Genomic DNA, 27,403 nt, shown 5'->3' on the forward strand with positions numbered 1-27,403 from the left:
TCGCGCCGTCTGTGGCTTGTGTGTCAGGGCCCTGCTCTGGCCACTCAGGTGTGGTCAGCCATTAGGAGGTGAGTGGTCATACCCAGAGGCAGGGGGGCTCTGCCTGTCCTCGGCCCTGTGCTGCCGCCAGACCCGGCAGCCTGGACGGGGGTAGACAACATGGGGTGAGCAGCCCAGGAGCCGCGAGCACCTGGGGCACGGCCCCTCAGGTCCAATGCAGGAGCCGCACGTGTAGGTGAGGGCCTGGCTGCGGTCACCACCACACTGTCCAAGAGGCCCCTGGCCAGAGCTGGGGTGGTGCGTGATGAGGACACGTGGCAGCTGTTTGAGTGCATCTGGTCTGTCATGGCGGCCCCGCTGGTCACTGTAGGAAGGTGTCAGGGAACCGGCAGTGTGGCCAGTGTGAAAATGACGCGTTGGCGCAGGGAGAGATTGGGAGGTGCTCTGAGCTCAGGATGCCGAGACACCTGGGACACCCGAGTGCTGATCACAGAGCTGACGTCAGGAATTAGTTAACGTTTTAGGGAAGACGATGGCATTATGGGGTTTTCGTTGTTACTGCTTTTTAAGAGCCGTTTTAGAGAAGAAGTATGCTGAAAAACTTTATGAAATATCTGGGATTTGCTAAAAAAAACGAGGGCAGGCAGGGACTTCCCTGGTGGTCAGTGTTTAAGAATCCGCCTTCCAACGCAGGGATGCAGGTTTGATCCCTGGTCAAGGAACTAAGATCCCACATGCCATGGGGCAACTAAGCCCGCGCGCCGCAACTAGAGAGAAGCCCACGCACCGCAACGAAGAGCCCACACACCGCAACGAAAGGTCCCGCCTGCCACAGCTAAGACACGACACAGCCAAAAATTAAAAAACAAAAAGATACCCGGGGCAGTGGGCAGGTATGGGGTATGGGTGAAATGAGGCTGGCTGGCTGGTAGGTGATGGAGCTGGGAGGGAGAGGACCGCCGCCTGAATCTCCGCTTGTGTAATTGTCTTTAAACTTGTTATTAGGGAGCAGTGAGAGACAATGGACACGTGGCCTCAGGTGTGGGCTCTGCAGAGGGGAGAAGGCTGAGGGCCAGGAGATGGGAGGTGACCCAGGACTGTCCGGGTGGGCTGGTGGCCTTCGGGGCTGCATACGGCAGAGACCGTTTCTCGGCCGGAGGGAGGACGGCATTGAGGGGACTTAACCTGCGTTGCTGGTCTCAGAGGGAGGGGCCGTAGCCAGGGAACGTGGTGGCCTGAAGCAGTTGGGGTGTTCGTCGGCTGGCAGACAGCAAGGACACGGGACCAGAGCCCTGACTCTGGCCCCAGGATTGTCCAGCACCGTGGTGATTTGCCAGAGGGCAGGGGAGCGCCTGCCCAGGAAGCAGTGTCCTGCTCCCGCCATGCAGACCCAGGTACACCTGCGTGCAGCCCGGGCTGAAGTGGAGGCCGCCGTCCCGTTTGCCAGGCACCTGGGGGAGGCTGTCGGTTCTGCCCCGGCCACCCGAGTGAAGCGAGGATCGAGATGGAGTGAGTCACACAGAATTCTTTGGTTTCCTGGTGCATCTGAACGTTGTCTGCACTGGACAGTTGCCGTTAGGTGTGCAATAGCAGTATCTATAAACAAGTTGCACTCCTTCGTTAAGAAATACATTATTGCGGGACTTCCCTGGCGGTCCAGTGGTTAAGACTGCACGCTTCCGCTGCAGGGGACACGGGTTCAATCCCTGGTTAGAGAACTAAGATCCTGCATGCTGTGCCATGCGGCCTTAAAAAAAAAAGAAATACATTATTGCTAAAAAATGTAACTGTCACCTGAAGCTCCAGGAGTCGTGATCTTTTTGCTGGTGGAGGGTCTGAAATACCGCGAGAACTACCAAAATGTGACACACAGACACCAAGTGAGCAAATGCTGTCGGGGAAATGGCGCCAGTAGACTTGCTGGGTGCAGGGTAGGGTCGCCGCAGACCCTCCGTCTGTAGACAACACGGCATCTGAAGCGCAGTAAAGTGAGGTCTGCTGTCCTTGCGTTCAGTGGGTCCTGGGCACGGATTAGCGACAGGTGATCTTACTTTCCTGCAATAAACAAACATGCAATAAACCTGCTTGCACAAGCTTGGTCTTTGTTTTCTGTACTGTGTAACACGCCCCCGCCCCCACCCCCCACCCCCCCCATAAGAGCCTTCCCCGCAAGTTGCAGGAACCCGGCGGCTCGAGAGGAGCAGCCTGTTGTTTTGAGTGGTGGGAGAGGCCTCGCGGGCAGCGTGAACAGCCTCCACCCCTTGGCCTGGTCGTGCTCAGGCCCTGTGAAGGGGCCGCAGTTGCGCATCAGCGTGGCGGCCGCTCTGTGTTTCTCAGGGTCCCTGACGGGCCTCTCACTGCTCCGCAGGTGGTGAAGCTGCTGCTCCGGTATGGAGGGAACCCTCAGCAGAGCAACAGGAAGGGCGAGACGCCGCTCAAGGTGGCCAGCTCCCCAACCATGGTGAACCTGCTGCTGGGCAAGGGCACCTACACGTCCAGCGAGGAGAGCTCGGCCGGTCAGTGCTGCGGGGGCGCGGGCTGGGCAGGTGGCGTCACCGCGGTCAGCAGGGCTCTCCCGGCAGCCTCCTTGGATGCCTGCTGCTGACGGGAGCTTCTGGCCCGTGAGGAGTCCCCCCCCTGAGCCGGGATGGGGGGCTTCCGTGCAGGGTCTCCAGCCCCGTGTCTGTGCAGACCTCTCTGTAGCCCCTCTGCCCGGGGCCAGCCTCAACCTGAACTAAGCCAGGTGACGCGCTTGTTGGACGGGCGCCTTCCCCTCCCCTCCCCAGGTGCCCGCAGCCCCTGCCTGAAGCACCTCTGACCTCCTCCCCCCTGTCCCCGCAGAGAGCTCCGAGGAGGAGGACGACGCCCCATCGTTCGCACCTTCCAGCTCAGTCGACGGCAATAACACGGACTCCGAGTTTGAGAAAGGTCTGAAGCACAAGACTAAGAATCCGGAGCCCCAGAAAACTGTGACCCCCGTCAAGGATGAGTATGAGTTTGACGAGGACGACGAGCAGGACAGAATCCCTCCCGTGGACGACAAACACTTGCTGAAAAAGGATTACAGGAAGGAAACTAAGTCAAATAGTTTTATTTCTATACCCAAAATGGAAGTGAAAAGTTACACTAAGAACAGCACGATTGCACCAAAGAAGGCATCTCACCGCATCTTGTCGGACACGTCAGACGAGGAGGACGTCGGTGTCGCCGTGGGGACCGGGGAGAAGCTGAGACTCTCGGCTCACACGATGCTGCCTGGTAACAAGACACGGGAGCCTTCCAACTGCAAGCAGCAGAAGGAGAAAAATAAAGTGAAAAAGAAGCGAAAGAAAGAAATCAAGGGCAAAGAAGTGCGGTTTGGGAAGAGGAGCGACAAGTTCTGCTCCTCCGAGTCCGAGAGCGAGTCTTCGGAGAGCGGCGAGGACGGTGGGGGCTCGGCGGGGAGCCCCGGCTGCCTCAAGGAGTCCCCGCTGGTGCTGAAGGACCCTGCCCTGTTCAGCTCCCTGTCCGCCTCCTCCACCTCGTCCCACGGCAGCTCCGCCCCCCAGAAGCATAACCCCAGCCACGCGGACCCGCACGCCAAGCACTGGCGGACAGACAACTGGAAAACCATCTCCTCTCCAGCCTGGTCCGAGGTCAGCTCCTTATCAGACTCCACGAGGACGAGACTGAGCAGCGAGTCTGATGGCTCCTCCGAGGGCTCCAGCGTGGAGTCACTGAAGCCGGTCAGGAAGAGGCAGGAGCACAGGAAGAGGGCCGGCCTGCAGGGCGCGCTGCCCGATAGGAAGAACTCCTTCCATCCTGGCGGGGACGGCGCCATCCCCAAGCTGGACAAGGAGGGCAAAGTCGTCAAGAAACACAAGACGAAACATAAACACAAAAGCAAGGAGAAGGGGCTGTGCTCCGTCAGCCAGGAGCTGAAGCTGAAGAGCTTCACCTACGAGTACGAGGACTCCAAGCAGAGGGCAGACAAGGCGATCCTCCTGGACGACGTGCCGGCTGAGGGCAAGCTGAAAGGCCTGAAGCACGAGAGAGACCCCTGTAAGAAGGAGGAGAAGCTCAGCAAAATGAAGGCGGAGGAGAAGGAGTGGCTCTTCAAGGACGAGATGATCAAGGTCTCCAGAGAGGAGAAGTCGCTCAAGAGAATCAGGGAGCTGAACAAGGACGGGGGCAGGGCCTTCCGGGAGGAGAAGGACCGGTGCAGCAAAGCCGACAAGGAGAAGCTGCTGAAGGAAAAATCTCCAAAAGAGGAAAAGCTGAGGCTCTACAAGGAGGAAAGAAAGAAGAAGTCCAAAGACAGGCCCTCCAAGTTAGAGAAAAAGAATGACTTTAAAGAGGATAAAATTTCAAAAGAGAGGGAGAAGACCTTCAAAGAGGATAAAGATAAAGAAAAACTCAAAAAAGTGTATAGGGAGGAGTCTGCTTTTGATGAATATTGTAACAAAAGTCAGTTTCTGGAGAACGAAGACACCAAGTTTAGTCTTTCTGATGACCAGGATCGGTGGTTCTCTGACTTGTCAGATTCATCCTTCGATTTCAAAGGGGAAGACAGCTGGGACTCTGCAGTGACAGACTACAGGGACATGAAGAGCGAGTCTGTGGCCAGGCTGATCCTGGAGACGGTGAAAGAGGACAGTAGGGAGAAGAGGCGGGAGAACAAGGCCCGGGAGAAGCGCACGGACAGGGACATCTTCTCTCGGAAGAAGGACAGGGACTGCCTGGAACGGGGCTCGGAGCGGAGGAGAGAGCACGCTGCCGACAGGCACAGGGCCGTGCCCGGCTACCTCTGCGAGAAGGACAGGAGGAGGCGGGAGTGTGCGGAAGGCGGCCGGGACAGGAAGGAGCCCCCCGAGGCCGCCAAGGAGCGGAGAGATGGCCGTGCAAAGCCCGAGGAGGCGCACAGGGAGGACCTGAAGGAGTGCGGCTGCGAGGGAGTCTTCAAGGACAGGCCCGACTGCGACTTCGGGAAGAGCCTGGAGCCCTGGGAGAGGCACCACCCGGCGAGAGAGAAGGAGAGGAAGGAGAGGCTGAAGCTGGAGAAGCACAAAGAGAAGCCCAGTGACAAGGACAGGAACGAAAGACTGACGCTCGAGAAGTGCCAGAAGGACAAAGAGCTTGAGAAGTGCTTCAAAGAGAAAAAGGACGCCAAGGAGAAGCATGGCAAAGACAAAGACAGAAAAGCATCTCTCGACCAAGGTAAAGACAAACGGGAGAAGGCTTTCCCCGGAATTCTCTCCGAGGACTTCTCTGAAAAAAAAGATGAAAAGAAGGGTAAAGAGAAAAGCTGGTACATTGCAGACATATTCACTGATGAAAGCGAAGATGAAAAAGATGATTATGCGGCGAGCGGATTCAAAGTCGGGGAGGCCGGCGAGGGGCGGGGGGATGGCCCCCCCGAGAGGGAGGACGGGCGGGAGCCGCACCCCCCCGACAGGCACCGGAAGCACTCGGCCGACAGGCAGCATGCGGAGAAGCAGAAAGACAAAGAAATCAGAGAGAAGAAGAAGGAGAAGGGCGCCACAGACGGGGGGAAGGACAAGAAAGAAAAAACCTTGGAAAAGCACAAAGAGAAGAAGGACAGAGAGTCCACGGAAAAATACAAGGACAGGAAGGACCGAGCGTCGGTGGACTCCACTCAGGACAAGAGGAACAAGCAGAGGCTCCCCGAGAAGGGGGAGAAGAGGCCCCCTGCGGAGGACAAGGCCAAGAGCAGGCACCGGGAGAGGCCGGACCGGGAGCAGGGCCGCGAGAGAAAGGCGAGCAAGGGCACCGACGCGGAGAAGAGCCTGCTGGAGCGGCTGGAGGAGGCGGCGCTGCAGGACTTGCGCGAGGACTCCAACGACAAGGCCAGCGACGCGTCGTCGGACGGCTTCCCCGACCGCGGCCACGACCCGGGCCTCGGCGCCCTCCTGGAGGCGCCCTTCCCGGAGCCCCCGGAGGAGCGGGCGCGGGAGAGGGAGCGGCACCGGCACGCCTCATCCTCCTCCAAGAAGAGCCATGACCGAGAGCGGGTCAGGAAGGACAAGCCCGAGAAGAAGGAGAAGAGCGACGACTGCAAGGACACGGGCGGCCGGAAGGACAGCGGCCCGTACGAGAAGGAGGTCCTGGAGGCCGACGCTTACGGCCTCTCGTACGGCATCAAGGCCGACGCAGAGGACGAGTTAGAGAAAACCATCGAGTTGTTTTCTACCGAAAAGAAGGAGAAAAATGATCCTGAAAGAGAACCTCCCAAGAAGGTAGAGAAGGAACTGAGGCCTTACGGCTCTAGCACCGTGAGCCTCCTGAAGGAGAAGAGGCGGCGGGAGAAGCACCGGGAGCGGTGGCGGGACGAGAAGGAGCGGCACCGGGACCGGCACGGGGACGGGCCCCCGCGGCACCACCGGGAGGAGCTTAAGCCCGCGGCCAGGGACAAGGACAACCCTCCCGGCTCCTTCCGAGACAAGCCCAAGGACGAGGGCGGGAAGCTTGGCGAGGCCAAGCTGAAGGAGAAGGTCAAGGAGAATCTGGAGAAGGACAAGGGCGACCCCGTAAAGCTGAGCAATGGGAACGACAAGCTCCTCCCGGTTAGAGACCCCGGTAAGAAAGACATCCGGCCGCGGGAGAAGCTCCTGGGCGACGGGGACCTGATGATGACGAGCTTCGAGCGGATGCTCTCCCAGAAGGACCTGGAGATCGAGGAGCGCCACAAACGGCACAAGGAGAGGATGAAGCAGATGGAGAAGCTGCGCCACCGGTCTGGTGACCCCAAGCTCAAGGACAAGGCCAGGCCCGCCGAGGACGGGCGGAAGAAGGGCCTGGACGGCCCGCTGAAGAAGCCGCTGGGGCTGGACCCTGCCCCGAAGGACAAGAAGCTCAAGGAGTCAGCCCCTGCCGCCCCTGCTGCCGAGAACAAGCCCCACCCGGGACCCGCGGTGGACCCCCGAGACTGGCTGGCAGGCCCCCACATGAAAGAGGTCTTGCCCGCTTCCCCCAGGCCGGACCACGGCCGGCCCACCGGGGTCCCCACCCCCGCCTCGGTGGTGTCCTGCCCCAGCTACGAGGAGGCCATGCACACGCCCCGGACCCCGTCCTGCAGCGCCGACGACTACCCCGACCTCATGTTCGACTGCACAGACCCCCAGCCCGTGTCCAGCACGTCCGCCAGCGCCTGCTCGCCCTCCTTCTTTGACAGGTTCTCCGTGGCCGCCAGCGGGACTTCAGAAACACCGGGCCAGACACCTACGAGGCCGCTGTGCGCGAACCTTTACCGCTCGGTGTCTGTGGACATCAGGAGGACCCCTGAGGAAGAGTTCGGACTTGGGGACAAGCTGTTCAGACAGCAGAGCGTCCCTGCGGCGCCCAGCTACAGCTCGCCGGGGCAGCACCCGGAGGACAAGGCCCCGGGGCCCCCAGCACCCACTGAGAAGTTCGCCTGCCTGTCTCCGGGGTATTACTCCCCGGACTATGGCATCCCCTCCCCCAAAGCGGACGCCTTGCACTGCCCGCCTGCGGCCGCAGCCAACATCACCCCCTCCCCAGAGGGCGCCTTCTCCGGCTTACCAACAAAGTCCCCCCCTTCACACAGAGACGAGCTCTTGGCCCCGTCCATGGAGGGGGCCCTTCCCCCTGACCTTGGCATTCCCCTGGATGCCACGGAGGACCAGCAGGCCACCGCGGCCATCATCCCCCCGGAGCCCAGCTTCCTGGAGCCCCTGGACGAGGGCCCTTTCAGCACCGTCATCACAGAGGAGCCGGTCGAGTGGGCACACCCCGCCACCGTGGAGCAGGGCCTCCCCTCTGGCCTCATCGGGGGCACCCCCGAAAACCCGGCCAGCTGGCCTGTGGGGTCGGACCTCCTGCTGAAGTCCCCACAGAGATTCCCGGAGTCCCCGAAACATTTCTGCCCTGCCGAGTCTCTCCACTCGGAGCCCCCTTACCCGGTGTCGCCCGTCTCATACCCTCTTTCGGTCCCCGAGCCGGGACTGGAAGTCAAGGACGAGGCCGGGGAAGCAGTCCCGGCCGCGGTCTCTGCTTCAGAAGAGCCAGCCGCGTTCGCCCCTCCCTCCAGGCTGGAGTCCTTCTTCAGTAACTGCAAGTCCCTTCCGGAAGCGCCCCCCGACGCACCCCCCGAGTCTGCGTGTGTGACGGCCGTGGCTCAGGTGGAGGCCCTGGGTCCCCTGGAGAATAACTTCCTGGAAAGTGGTCACAACCTGTCTGCCCTCGGCCAGGTGGAGCCGGTGCCCTGGCCCGGTGCCTTCCCCGCCACCGAGGATGACCTCGACCTGGGGCCTTTCTCGCTGCCGGAGCTTCCTCTCCAGACGAAGGATGTTTCCGATGCCGAAGCAGAGCCTGTGGAAGAGAGTCCTCTCGTTCCTCTGGACAACACCCCCGCGCTCCCGAGCGGCGGGGACGTCCCTGTGGGAGCTGCTGACGAACAGCGGGTGCTGCCTCCTGACCAGGTGGCCGCCCGGCTCACAGCCGAGCCTGCGCCCGAGCCCCCAGAGGAGCCGAAGCCAGTCGCGCTGCCCGAGGCCACAGTGGAGGCCGGGGCCGGGCCGGAGGGGAGGGCCCCCGAGGACTCCGACCCTGGCTCTGGGCCCACGCCAGCCCCCTCAGAGCAGCATCCACCGGGGAGTGGGGACGAGCAGGCCGAGGGCCCAGACCCCTTGGCCACGCCCCACAGTGCTCCCGACGCCCCCGGGGACGGCTCGGCCCAGGCCCGCGCAGCGGATGGGGCCGGCCCCCAGGACAGTGCCGGGCTCGAGGGGCCTCCGGACGGCGTCCAGGCTGAAGCCCCCGAACCGGAACCCAAACCGACAGCCGAAGCCCCAAAGGCGCCCAAGGTGGAGGAGATCCCCCAGCGCATGACCAGGACCCGGGCCCAGATGCTGGCCAACCAGCAGAAGCAGAGCTCGCCGCCCACCGAGAAGGAGGCTGCGGCCGCGCCCACCCCCAGGGCCAAGGGCCGCGGCTCTGAGGACGACGACCCCCAGGCCCAGCACCCGCGCAAGCGCCGCTTCCAGCGCTCCAGCCAGCAGCTGGCCCAGCAGATGCACACGTCCACGCGTCAGACGCGGGAGGTGATCCAGCAGACGCTGGCTGCCATCGTGGACGCCATCAAGCTGGACGACATCGAGCCTTACCACAGCGACAGGTCCAACCCGTACTTCGAGTACCTGCAGATCAGGAAGAAGATTGAGGAGAAGCGCAAGATCCTCTGCTACATCAGCCCGCAGGCGCCCCAGTGCTACGCCGAGTACGTCACCTACACCGGCTCCTACCTCTTGGACGGCAAGCCCCTCAGCAAGCTGCACATCCCCGTGGTGAGTGCCTGCCCGGGGGGGGGGGGCGCCCCCCAGGCCCAGGACCCGCTGCGCCGTCCTCCCCGTCATTCCCCGTCTGCCCCATGGCGGCTCCCACCCAGTCTGCGCGCTTGGACCTCGGCTGATCCAGGCTCCACCCACGTGGGGCGCGCCTGGCCCCCTCTCTGGTTCAGTGTCCCCTCCATCCCCTTAAACAGCCCGAGGGCTCCCCAGACTCCAACCCTGGCCCCCAGCGGCCCCACGGTGCCAACCCAAGGCCAGAGCCCAGACCTTTTCCCCTAGAGGCCTGAGGGCCCCTCTCCTGCCTCCTCAGAGCAGGTCCTTCCTTGGGTTTCTGGGCTTCCCCACCTGCACAGTCAGGCCCACGCCCCGCCTCTCGGCCGTCTGTTCGCGTGCCCCGTCCCCTGGTGGTTCGCCCCACGTCTGTGCAGACGTGACCTGTCCGAGCCCCGCCGCACACACCCCACCCCCTCTTCACGCCCAGACGCGGGCCGTTGGCAGGTCCTGCCACATGAAGGAAGCCACGCGGGGAGCGCGCATCCTCCACATGCTGCTGCCCCGCCCGCCCCCCCCCAAGCAGCAGGCATAGGCGTCGCGGCCAGTAAAGCTGATCTCAGCCACCTGTGCTCAGTGGTAGCCAGAGCCGCCCCGGCCCCCAGGCTTCGCGGTGCTGCCCAGGTGCTGCCCATCCACACCTGTGTGGCGGACTTGCCTCATTTTTTGACCAGCCCACCCCACCCCCACCCCCACCCCCACCCCCGTGAGGAAAAAAGCCCAGCTTTCGGCTTGTTCTGTCTCTCGGGCCTGGGAGAAGCCCCCGTAACGGTCGTCGGTGCTGCACGGGATGCGTCCTGCGCTCAGACCTCGGCCTGCGCCGCCTGTTCCCAGGCAGGAAGTGGAGCCGAGAGGGGGAGCCCGAGGCACTGGATGCAGGGGAACCTGGCCTGGGATCCCCGGTCAGTGAGACTTTGCTGCTGTTTGGTTTCAGTAACTAAAATTTAGACAAACAGCACCGTGGCCACCTAGAACATTTGGAAACTAGAGAGAAAGCCGTGCTCCTGCCTCCCCCTGGACCCCCGCCACCCGAGTTCACCCCGCAGCGACCTGTGTGTCTCTTGGAGCTCAGCCCTTTCTAGCGGTGGGCTCCGGTTCACAGCCTGTCGCCCCGCAGCCAGACCCAGGCTGTTGGGGGTGAGGGCAGGCCAAGGCCTCATTCCCACACCCTGTGGAGCCGGGGAGGGTGAAATGGAGGTGACCTCACACCCACAACAGCCCCAAACAAGACCCCTATACAGAGACCACCGCAGGCGCCCAAGAGGCAAGGGGAGGCCGGCGCCCTGGGCCCCCGGGGCGTGATGGGCAGGACGTGCAGCCAGAGACCCGGCTGGGTGGCTTCATCTCGGGTTTTGAGAATTTTGGACCGAAAAGTTGGAAGAGAGCATGTACCTTGAGCTTGGGCCTCGAGTCCAGCCCCTCCGAGGGTCTTGTCTGTGGCGGCCACTGTACCGTGGGCATTATTCCTCCCCTCCAGCCCGAGGTCGTGGCCACATGAGCCACTGCACCCTACTTGGCCTCGGCCACCAGGGAGGGGCTCCTCGGCAGTCCCGTGCTTCCTGAACACGCTCTTGCTTCCTGGCCCCACGAGAGGCTCCGGCCCGTATCTGGTGCTGTTGTGACATGCTTCCTGTGTGTTTCGGAAGCACCGGCTTCTTCTCCTGGGAGAAGCGCTCAGGGGTGGCCTCCGGCACCTGGGGGTAGTGCCCCGGCGAGCCCTCTCCCTCACTGACGCCCTGGGAAGAGGGGCAGGCCCAGTTGTCCTGTTCGTGTGGCTTCTGGGCAGCTGTGTCCCAGTGGGTCTCAGGGTGCGTGAAGCCTGCGGCAAACAGAGGACAACCCTGCCCCTCCTCCATCCCCTCTTGGCTGCGCAAGGGCCGAGGTGCAGATGCCCTCTGTTCTTAGCTGTCCTCGCCTCCCCCACCTCTGCCGCTCCCTCCCCGGCCGCCCTCCTCCCAGCCACACGCAGGGGACGGGTGCTCGCTCACCTACTCTTGGGGACAGGCATCCCCCAGCGCGTCCGCGTCTTCATGGGACCGTGGTCTCTGGGGTGACTCCTGCAAGTGGGGCGGCTGGGGTGATTCACGGCCCCCGCTGACCCCCGTCTCCCCCTGTGACCGCAGATCGCGCCCCCTCCCTCCCTGGCGGAGCCCCTGAAGGAGCTGTTCAAGCAGCAGGAGGCCGTGCGTGGGAAGCTGCGCCTGCAGCACAGCATCGAGCGGGTAAGCGGGCAGCCGCGGGCCCAGGGCGCCCGGCCCGGGTGGCTCTCAGCTCACCAGCCCCTCTCTTCCAGGAGAAGCTGATCGTCTCCTGCGAACAGGAGATCCTGCGGGTTCACTGCCGGGCGGCGAGGACCATCGCGAACCAGGCGGTGCCGTTCAGCGCCTGCACCATGCTGCTGGACTCGGAGGTGTACAACATGCCGCTCGAGAGCCAGGTGGGCGTCCGGGTGAGAGGGCTTGCGGGGGGCTGGAGCGGCGCTGGGGTCACGGGCCGCTGGAGCCTCACGTGCGGTCTGCCCGCGCAGCGGCTGGAGCTGCTGCACCAGGGCTTCCTCACCGAAGGCCCCAGAGAGGCTGTCACGCTGGGGACCACAGGGCTGCTGCCCCCGACGGGCACGCGGGCCCAGGGCGCGCCCAGCAGTTGGACACACGGTGTGCCTCGTCTGTCCACCAGAGTCCAGCCCGCCTCCTTCTGCCCCCAGGGCTGTTTGTCCCATGAGGTCACACCCTTCCCCAGCTGACCGCTGTCCCTGTGGTACCTGTGCTCCTGAGGGCCCCAACCGTCGGCTGACACACGGGAGATCTAAAATGCAGAAAGCAAGTCGATTCCCGCCCTCCCCTCCCTGACGTTCTCTCCTCCCCCGCAGCCACTGTGACTCTCAGCCCAGAGCGCGCCATTCTGGGCCAGGCCTCGGTGCTGAGTTCCCGCCTGACGGAGGCCCCTAGTGGCCCCAGGCCCACAGGTGGATCCCATGACCCCTGGGTGTCTGAGCAGCATTCCCAAGTTGGCCGCATGGTGACGCACGGTGGTTCAGTTGAACCTGATTTCTTTTTAGTGCGTTAGAGTCCTCACACGTAACCTTTAAGGATACCTCTTTTAAGTTTCTACGTGAACGTCCTACGCATAGCAACGAGTTTTCCCTAAAGTAAAAACATTTGTCCGCAAAGTATTTTAGGGATTTGGGTGGAGGCTTTGCTTTCTTTGATTTTTGCATCTGAAAGAAAAAAGATCTGCTCACCTCCAAGGGATTGCCGGGTTCCTCTGAGTGCCACGGAGACAGGGCTCTCAGGCTGCAGCCTCCTCCCCTCAAGCCCCTTTGTAGTGGGGGCCTGGGCTTTCGCCAGGCAGGTGGTTGCGTGTGGCTGGGCGAGAGGGAGACTTTCCTGCCCCGAGACCCGGGAGGCCCTGCAAACCCAGCCGGCAAGAGCCTGTGGGGACCTACTGCTCCCGAGGCTGCCCTGCCTGTAAACCACAGTCCACCGTGGGCGGCCTGCAGCCACCCCAGGCCTCGCAGACGTTCTGTCAAAGGAAAAGTCACTGCCGCTTTTTACCCTCGCCGGCTCGCCCTGGGGCCTCCCCAGGAGACGGAGGGGAGCCTGAAGGCGCCGCCGGGGTCCCGAGTCACCACAGGGCAGCTCCCCCCACGGACGGCGTGGAGAGCTGGTGGGGAAGGGAGCCCTTGACTGGGGGACCCGGGGCTTGGCGTGCCAGGCCCACCCCTCCCGGACGCCCACACGTGCTTCACTCTCCCGCCAGGGTGATGAGAACAAGTCAGTGCGGGACCGGTTCAACGCCCGCCAGTTCATCTCCTGGCTGCAGGACGTGGACGACAAGTATGACCGCATGAAGGTGAGCCCCGGCCCCGGCGGCGGCGGCGGGGCCAGGGCTCTTCTGGGCGGGGGCGGCAGGGCCGTGTTCGGAAGAGGCAGCTTCAGACTCGCTCTGAGCCCAGCTGGCAGTGAGGGAGCTGAGGCCTCCCCGCCCCCATGTTGCCTCTTAGAGTGTCTTCCCTCCTGTCCAGGTGTGCGGGGAGCAGCTCCAGTCACCAGCTGGCGGTCAGACCTCTGTGGGACCCCACCTTGAGCCCTCCTCAAAGGTCACAGCATCCACCCATCACCCCTGCCCCTGGCTGTGCTGACCAGTGCAGTGGGCAGAGGATGGGGGGGAGATAGAGAGAGATTAGCAAGTAAGAAGCAAGTCCTTGTCTGCAGGTGCGAGGGTTGCACCCGGGGTCCCCCGTGAACACTGACCGGCAGTGACGTGCCCGTTACAGAATTAACACCTAGAAGCCGGCACCACCGGGAAGCCCCAGGAGGCAGGGCCTGCTGCGTGGAGCTGATGGAGGCGTGACCCAGGCTCCCACGCTGGGCTGCCAGCCTCACCCCTTGCCTCAGTGACCCTGCCTCCGGCACTGCGGCAGCGCACCCAGAGGGGCGGCCAGGAGGCCAGAGGCCAGAGCAGAGAGGAACCAGCCTACAGGGCGTTCAGGCCCAGCTGAGGCCGGGTCCAGGCCGTGTTTCTAACAAGCTGCAAAGGTGACCGTTCGGGGGTCCCACGGTCACTCCTCCCACCACCAGCCAGCCTGAAGGGAGCTGCACGGGAAACTTACAAGAGAGAAAAAATTTCTGACCGAAGTAAAGTTAGATTTGGTACATTACAAAGACAACGTTAAGTCTCATTTCCTTAATGTGCCAAGAACTTACAAACCAATAAGAAAAATAGATGGATAGAAAAAGGAATTGGTGAAGTACGGAGAGTGCAGGGGCACGAAACGGCCACCCGCGTGGCCACTGGTCTCAGAGCACAGGGTGGACGAGGTCCTATTCAGGAGACAGGCTGCCCACCCTCAGTTCCTGCAGCCCTGGGACAACTCCCCGGACATGCTGGTCATGTTTCAGGGGTTTAGCCCAACAAACAATTTCATTTTAGTAACTGAAAACTCAGGGGTACGTACAATTCTAGTCAAGAACGCTCTAAATTAGATGAAAGCAGCTGGACTCCTGAGGGTGTCTGAGCTGCCACGCCTTTTGTTCAAGCCTCCCTGAGGATGACAAGCGGCCCAGGCGTGCCGAGGAGGACACGGCTGGCCGCTGGGGCCTGTGGGGCTTGTTTCCAGAACACTTTTTTTAACTGAACTATTTTAAGCAAATCAGAAATTGTGATACCTGGCCCTACATGCTTGTGTGCACGTCGAAGAAAATAAGATGATCTTCCTGCACACTGTCACGCCGTTAACTCTGTCCACATGAAGGCTGGTCTTTTCGCCCGCTGTGCTCTGTGTCACCTGCCTTGTACCCCAAACGCCGCCCCCCCCCCCACGTGCTGTTGGTAACCCAGGTACCGTCATTATTTCAGTTTCAACATTCTCCCTTCTCAACATGAAATACAGAGTACGCCTTTAGTAGTATAACTGTTTACCTTACTTAGTACCCGCTTAAGAGTAAACACGTGAACATTAATTTTTAAAAACTAAGTGCATTTCTAAAAGGCATAATTTCCACTGTGAGTGCAAATGAAGCCAATATCACCAACCATAAATAAGATAAATGGAAAATGAAAACAGAAGAGCAAAGCTATTATGAGTTCTGACTAGAGGCTGTGCTGAAACCCCCAGGGTGGGGGCACAGAGCAGGGATGATGGACAGACCCCCGTGTGGTCAGCAAGGCCACTCACCGCGCAGGACGAGACCCAGACGCAAGAGGTCGTCCTGAGGCCAGAGCGCGAAAGGGTCCCCCGCCCCGACCTCCCGGGAGGCGCTGCGGCAGGGGGAATGGGTGCGGGGGGCGGCCGGGGTCTTGCCTCCCCTCCCCTCACCTGCTGCGTTTCCCGCGTAGACGTGTCTCCTGATGCGGCAGCAGCACGAGGCCGCGGCCCTCAACGCTGTGCAGAGGATGGAGTGGCAGCTGAAGGTGCAGGAGCTGGACCCCGCCGGGCACAAGTCCCTGTGTGTGAACGAGGTGCCGTCCTTCTACGTGCCCATGGTCGACGTCAACGACGACTTCGTGCTCCTTCCGGCCTGACGCGGTGGGACAGCTGCCCGGGTCACAGGCGAGCCCCCCAGTCCGCCGCCGAGTCCGGGCGGTGGAAGGAGACCACGTCCCCGGTGGGGACATCCAGGGAGAAGCCCGCGCTGGGCCTCTGGCGCGCGGCTCTCTCACACCCGCCGCCGCGGGAGGACGCAGAGCCGGGGACGCGGGCATGGACACGGCAGCCTCAGGCTCTTTTCCGGCGGCTGCACAGGCATCTCAGGAGCTGCAGGATGGAGAGCGTTTTTTTAAATTCCTTGTTTCATTTCTGATCGACTAAAGAGAATAAAAGTTAAGGCGTCCACCCCTCACCAACAGCGGCCTCCGGGTCAGAGGGTGGGGAGAGCTTCGGGCCGGCAGCTGTCCTGTCGCCACGAAGCTGCCGACGGTGCCAGCCCGAGATCTGGGCTGGGACGCTGGGCCGGGTGAGGGCCTGGCTGCGCCGCCCGCCCGCCTCACAGGGACACGCAGGCAGGACTCCGGGTTGTGTTTTTAATGGAGTCAAATCCACGTGGTTTGTATATTTTTTCCTTTAATCTTGGGCATTTTGTTTCTCTTTCTGAGAACATAACTTGAAACACTACAGAGCCAATAATCATATAAAAAGTGTACCCGTAAACGCTGTACAGTTTTATACACGTTCACAATGTACTTTTGCTGCCTTCTAGATAATTTATTTTGCAACACATTACTGCACAGTTGTAAATAACTTATGTACTGTAACATCACTTCAGTTATGTGTAAAGAAATAAATAAATTAATTAAATGCTCTTTGTACACGACAGCCCCCTCAGGAGGGTGGACGTGGCTGTGAGGGGAGGGTTCCCGCCCTGGAAATCCCACTGTCTTCCACTTTTTTTCCTACCAAATGAGTAGCTTATAATTTTGAAACAAATATACTCACCCCCGGCTTTCCTGCCCTCCACTCAACGGACGACTGGGGCTGCTGGCCGGGACAGCACGGGTTACCCAGAGGCTCTTTCCCAGGGCCCATCAGAGCGGGCAGGAGACGGGCGGGGCATGTGCTGGGGCAGCAGGTCCCCTGGGTGGCACGGCTACGGAGGGACCACTGTCTCCCGACTCCCCGTGGGGCTGCCACGTGGGAGTCCCCACCCGGGATGTGTGTTCCGCCTGAAAACCGGCTCGCGGGGCAGGAGTCGGAGATCTGAGCCCAGCGTGACCTGGGGTCTGTGCTCCTCTCTGAGGGGGGTGCGCACAGGGCCAGGCCAGGGGCCCCTTCTGAGCAGAGGCAACCGTCCTGCCTGCTCCATCCACAATTCCCGTCCAACGGCTGGCTCGAGCTGGAGGGCAAGGGGTGGAGGCTGCAGGGCCAGGCAGGGGGTCAGCGGTGGCCCTAGCCCTTGCTGGAGTCCTCGGGCACCTCGCTCCCTCCCCCGTGCTTCCTGTACCTGGCACAGGCGGGAGCTGCAGACATGACCCCACTTGGGAGTGAGAACCCAGCCCTGTGCCAGCAGCATGCCTCACAGAGCAGCCTTGACGGTGCCCCAGACCAGCTGGAGGTGGTTTCCTCTTTCTGGGCTGCCTGGCCCGACCCAAGCTCTCGGTTTCTGCCTCAGAGACGCCCCGACTCTGCATTCCCCTTTGTGCGAATCCCTGCCCCCCACCGCCCCGGCCGGTCCCACCTCGAGTGACCCTGGGGCGGGGCCAGAGCCTTCACTGCCCAGCGTCTTTCTAAACAGCATGAATTAGGTCGCACCTGTTCATCGGGCACATCCTGGCGTCAGCAACTTCAGGCCACCCCGCAGAGACCCTGCACTCAGAGAGGTCCCGCCCGTTGTAGGTGCTGGTCCTGCTGCAGCAAGCGCGTCTGGAGGTGTACCCCATGCTCTGGCGCGTCTACACCACAATGACATTGTGACATCATGACGTCCCTTTCCTGGCTCTGCGTGGGACTTCCTGCCATGAGAGACAACGGCACAGATGCTCTCGTCACATGGCTATGCAGTGGTGGGCCCCAGAGAACAAAAAGGGATTAGTATCCAGGATATAAAGAGAGAACCCGTAAAACTCAACTGCAAAAAAAAAAAAATTTCAAAAATGGGCAAAGGACTTGAATAGTCCTTTCCCCACAGAAGATACACAAGTGGTCAATAAGCTCATGAACAAACGCTCAACATCACTAATCACTAGGGAAATGCAGATGAGAACCACAATGAGATACCCCGACACTCATTAGGATGGCTACTAACAACAACACCAACAGAAAACAACAAGCACCTGGGGAGGGTGTGGAGAATTTGGAACCCCCGTGCACTGCTGGTGGGAATGTACAATGGTACAGCCACTATGGAGAACAGTATGGAGGTTCATCAAGTATACTTACCATGGGATCTGGCAATCCCCCTTCTGGGTACATACCCAAAGGAATTGAAACCAGGGTCTCAAAGACATACTTGTACGGCCCACGTTCATCACAGCACTATTCACAACGGCTACAACATGGAACAAACCCAGCTATCCACTGACAGATGAATGGATAAAGAAAAGGTGGCGTATATACCTGATACATACTGACAGATGCTAGAGCATGGATGAGCCTTAAGGACGTTATGCTAAATGAAATAAGACAAATACTGTACAATTCCACTTATAGGAGGTACTGTGAGTAGTCAAAATCAGAGAGACAGAAAATACAACAGTGGTCACCTGGGCGGGGGGTGGAATGGGTGCTGAAATTCAGGCCTCGGAGGTCAGACCTGGGGAGAAAACTTGGGGTGATTGTGTGGAGACAGCCTGGGTGGTAGGGCTGCAATCTGGTGCAACTGCAACTGAGGGTGTACACAGAGGAAGCCTGGGTTGCCTTGGAGGCTGGGCACCATTGTTTGGGGGGTGCCTGAGAGGGGAAGCGGGACCTGCAATCATAGCCTTTTCCCCTGCGTGTGTGATTGCCAACTGCACGGGCTCCAGGAGGCGTCGTGAGCCACCTCCACTCCCGTCGCATACTCCCGGGGTGTGCCTAAGCTGCCACCACTGTCGAGAAACCCAGGACTGGTCACCAGCCGCCACATCTGCACACCCCTAGCAAGGGGATTAACCACCAGCACACACTGAGGAAAGAGCTGACAGGCATCCATACTAAGAGCAGCCCTGGTACCAAATATATTAAACCCACGAGAGCTACACAGGGATGCCCCCACGTGTCAACAGCCCTCCAAAACCACAGCTGACAATTGTTTCTCCTAAACGCACAGAGTAAGAGAAATAAGAAGAGGAACCACTCCAGTTAAAAGACCAAGAGAATTCTGCTGCAAGAAACAACACAGACCGCTTCGCTCCAACAGACACTGAGTTCAAAAAGGAAAGTAAGGAATTAAGAAAGGCTATCGGGGACTTCCCTGGTGGCGCAGTGGTTAAGAATCCGCCTGCCAATGCAGGGGACACAGGTTCAAGCCCTGGTCCGGGAAGACCCCACATGCCACGGAGCACCCAAGCCCGTGTGCCACAGCTACTGAGCCTGCGCTCTAGAGCCCGCAAGCCACAACTGCTGAAGCCCATGCACCACAACTACTGAAGCCCACGTGCCTAGAGCCCATGCTCTGCAACAAGAGAAGCCACCGCAATGAGGAGCCTGCACACCGCAATGAAGAGTAGCCCTCGCTCACCGCAACTAGAGAAAGCCCGCGCGCAGCAACAAAGACCCAATGTAGCCATAAATAAATAAATACATTTTTTTTAAAAAAAGAAAGGCTATCGACAGAAATGCAGAGTACTATAAAAAAGAAACAAACTCTGAAGGGTACCAAAAAAAATTAGAAAACTCATTAGCAGAGACAAAAGCTGAGCTAAAGGCAATGAACAGCAGAATTAATAATGCAGAAGAATGAATAAGTGAAGGTAGACCAATGGAAATGAGGAAATGACCCAATCAGAAAAGCAGAAAGCCAAATGAAAACAAAAAGCAATATAAGAGGCCTATGGGAGAATATAAAGTGTGCCAATCGACACATAATAGGGATTCCAGAATGGAAAGAAAGAGAAAAGGGTACCACAAATATATCTGAAGAAATGACGGCTGAAAACTTTCCAAATCTAAAGAAGGAGACATACCCAGGTAGAGGAGGCACAGGGGGTCCCAAAGCAGGTAAAGCCACACAGACCTACAGCAAGACACACTGCAATAAAAATGGCAGAAGTCGGGCTGCCCTGGTGGCGCAGTGGTTGAGAATCCGCCTGCCAATGCAGCGGACATGGGTTCGAGCCCTGGTCTGGGAGGATTCCACATGCCGCGGAGCAGCTGGGCCCGTGAGCCACAACTCAGCCTGCACGTCTGGAGCCTGTGCTCCGCAACAAGAGGCCGCGATAGTGAGCCCATGCACCGCGATGAAGAGTGGCCCCCGCTTACCACAACTAGAGAGAAAGCCCTCGCACAGAAACGAAGACCCAACACAGCAAAAATAAATTAATTAATAAACTCCTACCCCCAACATCTTCAAAAAAAAAATGGCAAAAGTTAAAGATTAAGAGAGGATTCTAAAGGCAGCAAGAGAAAAACAAAGAGTTAGTGACAAGGGAACCCCCAGGAGGCTATCAGCTGATTTCTCTACGGAAACGCTGCGGGCCAGAAGGGAGTGGCAAGACAGTCAAAGTCCTGGAAGGGAAAAATCGGCAACCTAGGACATTCTACCCGGCAAGATTATCATTTAGAATAAAGGAGAGAGAAAGAATTTCTCAGACAAGCAAAAACTAAAAGAATACAGCAATACTAAACCTATCCTAAAGGAAATACTGAAAGGTCTTCTCTAAATAGAACAGAACTAAGAATCTACAGGAAAGAGAAAAATCACAATTGGAAAATAAATCACTTAAATAAGCCAGTACACACATTTTTTAAAAATCAAAAAATTTCTGTGAAACTGAATGATAACCAGAATGAACAGCAAAAGGATGAACATGAAGATGTAAAAAGGGACGTCAAAATCATAAAATGTGGGGGGAGGAGAGTAAGAAAATGTAGACTTTTTTTCATTTCCTAGAATGTGTTTGAGCCTATATGACTACCAGTCTAGGGCAAGCAGATATAGGAAGGGGTTAACATACTTGAAAACCAGGGCAACCACAAATCAAAAACATACAATAGACTCACAAAAACCAAAAAGAAGAGGACGTAAGTATAATTCAAGAGAAAATCATCGGGGAATTCCCTGGCAGTCCAGTGCCTTAGGACTCCGAGCTCTCACTGCCAAGGGCCCGGGTTCAGTCCCTGGTAGGGGAACTAACATCCCTCAAGCCACATGGCACGGCCAAAAAAAAACATCAAACCACAAAAGGAGAAACAAAAAGTTGTCAATAATTACCTTAAAATGTCAATGGACTAAAAGCTCCAATCAAAAGACACAGAGTGGCAGATTGGATTAAAAAAAAAAAAAAGAGCCTACAATATGCTGCCTACAGGAGACCCACTTTAGGGCAAAGGACACACACAGATTGAAAGTAAGGGGATGGAAAAAGATATTTCATGAAAACAAATGACAAGAAAGTGGGGGTCGCAATACTCATATCGGACAAAATAGACTTCAAAACAAAAGCCATGAAGAAAGATAAAGAAGGACGCTATATACTAATAAAGGATGAACACAAGGAGAGGATATTACACTCGTCAACATATATGCTCCTTATATAGGAGCACTCAAATACGCAAAACAAATATCAGACATAAAGACAGAAACTGACAGGGATACAATAATAGTATTGAGGCCCCACTCAGGGCCTCTAGACAGAGAATCAGTGAGGCAAGAGAGATCCCCAATGATACAACAGAACAGTAAGACTTAACTGACATTACACCCAAAACAACCAGAATACACATTCCTTTCAGGGCACATGGAACATTATACAGGACCGACCACATACGAGGGCACAAAATAAGCCTCAACAAATTTCAGAGTATAGAAATTCTATCAAGCATCTTCTCTGACCACAATGGCATGCAACTAGCGATTAACCACAGAAGAAGAAATGAGCTCTCACGTGGTGCCTTGGGTGCAGCCAGCCACTCAAGGATGAAGCTGAAGATTTCCTTCCTGGCCACTGGCTGCCAGAAACTCACTGAAGTGGATGATGAATGAAAACTTCGTACCTTTTATGAGAATCCTATGGCCAAAGAAGTGGCTGCCGACACTCTGGGTGAAGAATGGAAGGGTTATGTGGTCCGAATCAGTGGTGGGAATGACAAACAGGGTTTCCCCATAAAGCAGCGTGTCTTAACCCATGGCTGCGTACACCTGCTACTGAATAAGGGACATTCCTGTTACAGACCAAGGAGAACTGGAGAAAGAATTCACAAATCTGTATGGGGTTGCACTGTGGATGCCAATCTGAGTGGTCTCAATTTGGTCTTCATTAAAAAAAGGGAGAAAAATATTACCAGACTCACCGATACTACTGTGCCTCATTGCCTGGGACCCAAAAGAGCAAGCAGAGGGACTTCCCTGGTGGCTCAGTGGTTAAGAATCCACCTGCCTGGGGCTTCCCTGGTGGCGCAGTGGTAAAGAATCCGCCTTCCAATGCAGGGGATGTGGGTTCAATCTCTGGTCGGGGAACTAAGATCCCACATGCCACAGAGCAACTAAGCCCACACGCCACAGCTACTAAGCCCACGTGCTCTGGAGCCTGTGCTCCACAACTAGAGAGCGCACACACCACAGCTACTGAGCCTGCGCGTTCTGGAGCCCATGCGCCACGACTAGAGAGCCCACGTGCCACTAGAGAGAAGGCCGTGCGCTGCAACAAAGACCCCGCATGCCACAACCAAGACCTGATGCAGCCAAATAATAAAATAAAAATTGAAAGCAAGAAATAAAACAGAATATTCACCATCTAACATGAAACTAACCAAATAAATAAAATAAAAATTGAAAGCAAGAAATAAAACAGAAAATATTCACCATCTAACATGAAACTAACCAAATAAATAAAATAAAAATTGAAAGCAAGAAATAAAACAGAAAATATTCACCATCTAACATGAAACTAACCAAATAAATAAAATAAAAATTGAAAGCAAGAAATAAAGCAGAAAATATTCACCATCTAACATGAAACTAACCAAATAAATAAAATAAAAATTGAAAGCAAGAAATAAAACAGAAAATATTCACCATCTAACATGAAACTAACCAAAGAAATAAAATAAAAATTGAAAGCAAGAAATAAAGCTGAGAAAATATTCACCATCTAACATGAAACTAACCAAATAAATAAAATAAAAATTGAAAGTAAGAAATAAAACAAAATATTCACCATCTAACATGAAACTAACCAAATAAATAAAATAAAAATTGAAAGCAAGAAATAAAGCTGAGAAAATATTCACCATCTAACATGAAACTAACCAAATAAATAAAATAAAAATTGAAAGCAAGAAATAAAGCTGAGAAAATATTCATCATCTAACATGAAACTAACCAAATAAATAAAATAAAAATTGAAAGCAAGAAATAAAGCTGAGAAAATTCATTATCTAACATGAAACTAACCAAATTTTTTAAAAAATGAGATGTTCTAACAAATAAGATCAGACATTAGGAAAAAAAAGAAATGGGAAAAAAACGATAACAACATGCTACTCAAAAACCAATGGGTTAATTAATGATGAAATCAAAGAGGAAATTTAAAAATACCTTGAAAAAATGAAAATACAACCATACAAAAATAAAAAAAAAAAAAGGAAAAGAAAACAGAACCATCCAAAGCTATGGGATGCAGCAAAAGCAGCTGTTACAGGAAGTTCATAACAGTACAGGCCTTCCTCTAACAACAAGAAAAACCTCAAACAACCTAACCTACCGCTTAAAAGAATTAGGGAAAGAAGAACAAGCAAAACCGAAATTCAGCAGAAGGAAGGAAACAGTAAAGATCAGAGAAGAAAGAAATAAAACAGATTAAAAAAATAGAAATAAATCAATAAAACTAAGAGTTGGTTCTTTGGAAGGATAAACACGATGGACAAACCTCTGGCCAGCCTCACCAAAAAGAAAAGAGAGAGAACCCAAATAAAATAAGAAATGAAAAAGGAAACATAACAACTGATGCCACAGAAAGATAAAAAACCGTAAGGGAAACTACTATGAACAAGGGTATGCCAACAAATTCAACAACCTAGAAGAAACTGACAAGTTCCTAGAAACATACAGCCCACCAAAACTGTAGCAGGAAGAAATAGATAATTTGAACAGACTGATCACTAGAAGTGAAATAGAATCTGTAATTTAAAAAAACTCCCTACAAACACGAGTCCAGGACCAGATGGCCTCACAGGTGAATTCTACCAAACATACAGAAAAGAACTTATACCGATCCTTCCAAAACTCTTGCCAAAAAAATGGAAGAGGAGGGAACACTCCCAAAGACATGCTATGAAGCCACCATCACCCTGATAACAAAACCAGACAAAGACACCACCAAAAAGGAAAGTTACAGGCCAGTATCTCTGAAGAATATAGATGCAAAAATTCTCAAAATATTAGCAAACCGAATCCAACAACACATAAAAAAGATCACACACCAGGACCAAGTGGGATTCATCCCAAGTTCACAAGGATGGTTCAACGCATGGAAATCACTGCAATACACCACATAAGCAAAAACCACATGATCATCTCGACAGACGCCGATAAAAGCATTTAACAAGATTCAGGGAAGGAGGGGAAGATGGCGGAAGAGTAGGACGTGGAGATCACCTTCCTCCTCACAGATACACCAGAAATACATCTACACGTGGAACAACTCCTACGCAACACCTACTGAACGCTGGCAGAAGACCTCAGACCGCCCAAAAGGCAAGAAACTCCCCACGTACCTGGGTAGGGAAAAAGAAAAAAGAAAACACAGAGACAAAAGGATGGGGACGGGCCCTGCGCCAGTGGGAGGGAGCTGTGAAGGAGGAAAGGTTTCCACACACTAGGAGCTCCTTCGCGGGTGGAGACTGCGGGAGGCGGAGGGGGGAGCTTCGGAGCCACGGAGGAGTGCACAGCAACGGGTGCGGAGGGCAAAGCGGGGAGATTCCCGCACAGAGGATCGGTGCCGACCGGCACTCACCAGCCCGAGAGGCTTGTCTGCTCACCCGCCGGGGCGGGCGGGGCTGCGAGCTGAGGCTCGGGTTTCGGTTGGGGCGCAGGGAGAGGACTGGGGTTGGCGGTGTGAACACAGCCTGAAGGGGTTAGTGCACCACGGCTAGCCGGGAGGGAGTCCGGGAAAAAGTCTGGACCTGCCTAAGGAGCAAGAGACCATTGTTTCGGGTGCACGAGGAGAGGGGATTCAGAGCGCTGCTTAAAGGAGCTCCAGAGACGGGCACGAGCCGCGGCTAACAGCGCGGACCCCAGAGACGGGCATGGGACGCTAAGGCTGCTGCCGCCGCCACCAAGAAGCCTGTGTGCGAGCACAGGTCACTCTCCACACCTCCCTTCCGGGGAGCCTGTGCAGCCCGCCACTGCCAGGGTCCCGGGATCCAGGGACAACTTCCCCGGGAGAACGCATGGCGCGCCTCAGGCTGGTGCAACGTCACGCCGGCCTCTGGCACCGCAGGCCCGCCCCGCACGCAGTGCCCCTCCCTCCCCCCGGCCTGAGTGAGCCAGAGCCCCGGAAACAGCGGCTCCTTTAACCCCGTCCTGTCTGAGCGAAGAACAGACGCCCTCCGGCGACCTACACGCAGAGGCGGGGCCCCATCCAAAGCTGAGCCCCTGGGAGCTGTGCGAACAAAGAAGAGAAAGGGAAATCTCTCCCAGCAGCCTCAGAAGCAGCGGATTAAAGCTCCACAATCAACTTGATGTACCTGCATCTGTGGAATACATGAATAGAGAACGAATCATCCCAAATCGAGGAGGTGGACTTCGAGAGCAAGATTTATGATTTTTTCCCTTTTTCCTCTTTTTGTGAGTGTGTATGTGTATGCTTCTGTGTGAGATCTTGTCTGTATAGCTTTGCTTCCACCATTTGTCCTAGGGTTCTATCCGTCCGTTTTTTTAATTTTTTTTCTTAATAATTATTTTTTAATTTAATAACTTTACATTTTACTTTATTGTATTCTACCTTCTTTCTTTATTTCTTTTTTCCTTCCTTTCCTCCTTCCTTCCTTCCTCCCACCATCCGTCCCTCCCTCCTTTCTTTCTTTCCTTCTTTCCTTCTTTTCTTTCCTTCTTTCCTTCTTTTCTTTCCTTCCTTCCTTCCTTCCTTCCTTCCTTTCTTTCTACTTCTACTAATTCTTTCTCTCTACTTTTTCTCCCTTTTATTCTGAGCTGTGTGGATGAAAGGCTCTTGGTGCTGCACAGGAGTCAGTGCTGTGCCTCTGAGGTGGGAGAGCCAACTTCAGGACACTGGTCCACAAGAGACCCCCCAGCTCCACATAATATCAAACGGCGAAAATCTCCCAGAGATCTCCATCTCAACGCCAGCACCCAACTTCACTCAACGACCAGCAAGCTACAGTGCTGGACACCCTACGCCAAACAACTAGCAAGACAGGAACACAACCCCACCCATTAGCAGAAAGGCTGCCTAAAATCATAATAAGTCCACAGACACCCCAAAACACACAACCAGACGTGAACCTGCCCACCAGAGAGACAAGATCCAGCCTCATCCACCAGAACACAGGCACTAGTCCCCTCCACCAGGAAGCCTACACAACCCACTGAACCAACCTTAGCCACTAGGGGCAGACACCAAAAACAACAGGAACTACGAACCTGCAGGCTGCAAAATGGAGACCCCAAACACAGTAAGATAAGCAAAATGAGAAGACAGAAAAACACACAGCAGATGAAGGAGCAAGATAAAACCCACCAAACCAAACAAATGAAGAGAAAATAGGCAGTCTACCTGAAAAAGAATTCAGAATAATGGTAGTAAAGATGATCCAAAATCTTGGAAATAGAACAGACAAAATGCAAGAAACATTTAACAAGGACCTAGAAGAACTAAAGATGAAACAAGCAACGATGAACAACACAATAAATGAAATGAAAAATACTCTAGAAGGGATCAATAGCAGAATAACTGAGGCAGAAGAACGGATAAGTGACCTGGAAGATAAAATAGTGGAAATAACTACTGCAGAGCAGAATAAAGAAAAAAGAATGAAAAGAACTGAGCACAGTCTCAGAGACCTCTGGGAAACATTAAACACACCAACATTTGAATTGTAGGGGTTCCAGAAGAAGAAGAGAAACAGAAAGGGACTGAGAAAATATTTGAAGAGATTACAGTTGAAAACTTCCCTAATATGGGAAAGGAAATAGTTAATCAAGTCCAGGAAGCAGAGAGTGTCCCATACAGGATAAATCCAAGGAGAAATACGCCAAGACACATATTAATCAAACTGTCAAAAATTAAATACAAAGAAAGCATATTAAAAGCAGCAAGGGTAAAACAACAAATAACACACAAGGGAATCCACATAAGGTTAACAGCTGATTTCTCAGCAGAAACCCTACAAGCCAGAAGGGAGTGGCAAGACATACTGAAAGTGATGAAGGAGAAAAACCTGCAACCAAGATTACTCTACCCAGCAAGGATCTCACTCAGATTTGATGGAGAAATTAAAACCTTTACAGACAAGCAAAAGCTGAGAGAGTTCAGCACCACCAAACCAGCTTTACAGCAAATGCTAAAGGAACTTCTCTAGGCAAGAAACACAAGAGAAGGAAAAGACCTACAATAACGAACCCAAAACAATTAAGAAAATGGGAATAGGAACATACATATTGATAATTACCTTAAATGTAAATGGACTAAATGCTCCCACCAAAAGACACAGATTGGCTGAATGGATACAAAAACAAGACCCATATATATGCTACCTACAAGAGACCCACTTCAGACCTAGAGACACATACAGACTGAAAGTGAGGGGATGGAAAAAGATATTCCATGCAAATGGAAACCAAAAGAAAGCTGGAGTAGCAATACTCATATCAGACAAAATAGACTTTAAAATAAGGACTATTAAAAGAGACAAAGAAGGACACTACATAATGATCAAGGGATCGATCCAAGAAGAG

At 55.2% G+C, this 27,403-nt stretch overlaps 1 protein-coding gene and 2 long non-coding RNA genes across 11 annotated transcripts in view; 1 reads left to right on the forward strand and 2 right to left on the reverse strand.

Annotated features, from left to right (window-relative positions):
* The window catches only part of ANKRD11 (ankyrin repeat domain containing 11), a 172,159-nt gene extending 155,996 nt beyond the window's left edge, over positions 1-16,163 (forward strand). For 6 of the 9 annotated variants that reach the window (XM_033406237.2, XM_033406241.2, XM_012536844.3 and 3 more), the window contains 6 exons: positions 2,369-2,516; positions 2,842-9,302; positions 11,480-11,578; positions 11,650-11,793; positions 13,116-13,208; positions 15,195-16,163. In XM_033406237.2, coding sequence (XP_033262128.1) covers positions 2,369-2,516; positions 2,842-9,302; positions 11,480-11,578; positions 11,650-11,793; positions 13,116-13,208; positions 15,195-15,380 — 7,131 coding nt within the window. In that variant the 3' untranslated portion in view covers positions 15,381-16,163. Of the gene's footprint in view, positions 1-2,368; positions 2,517-2,841; positions 9,303-11,479; positions 11,579-11,649; positions 11,794-13,115; positions 13,209-13,380; positions 13,546-13,570; positions 13,895-15,194 lie in introns of all 9 variants that reach the window. The other 3 variants (XR_007474081.1, XM_033406238.2, XM_033406240.2) reach the window with 3 other exon arrangements.
* On the reverse strand, positions 576-3,018 carry LOC125962650 (uncharacterized). The gene is made up of 2 exons (XR_007474083.1): positions 2,881-3,018; positions 576-2,055 (listed from the first exon to the last, which is right to left on the reverse strand). It is a non-coding gene; the product is annotated as an uncharacterized LOC125962650 (long non-coding RNA).
* Positions 12,634-27,403, reverse strand: part of LOC117196687 (uncharacterized) — a 51,820-nt gene continuing 37,050 nt past the window's right edge. Inside the window, exons 2-4 of the long non-coding RNA XR_007474084.1 lie at positions 17,104-17,303; positions 16,568-16,708; positions 12,634-15,612 (exon numbers count right to left, since the gene is read on the reverse strand). This is a non-coding gene — a long non-coding RNA (uncharacterized LOC117196687). The remainder of the gene's footprint in view (positions 15,613-16,567; positions 16,709-17,103; positions 17,304-27,403) is intronic.

The sequence above is a fragment of the Orcinus orca genome, chromosome 20 (genome assembly GCF_937001465.1).
Source record: "Orcinus orca chromosome 20, mOrcOrc1.1, whole genome shotgun sequence".
Classification (NCBI taxonomy): Eukaryota; Metazoa; Chordata; class Mammalia; order Artiodactyla; family Delphinidae; genus Orcinus; species Orcinus orca.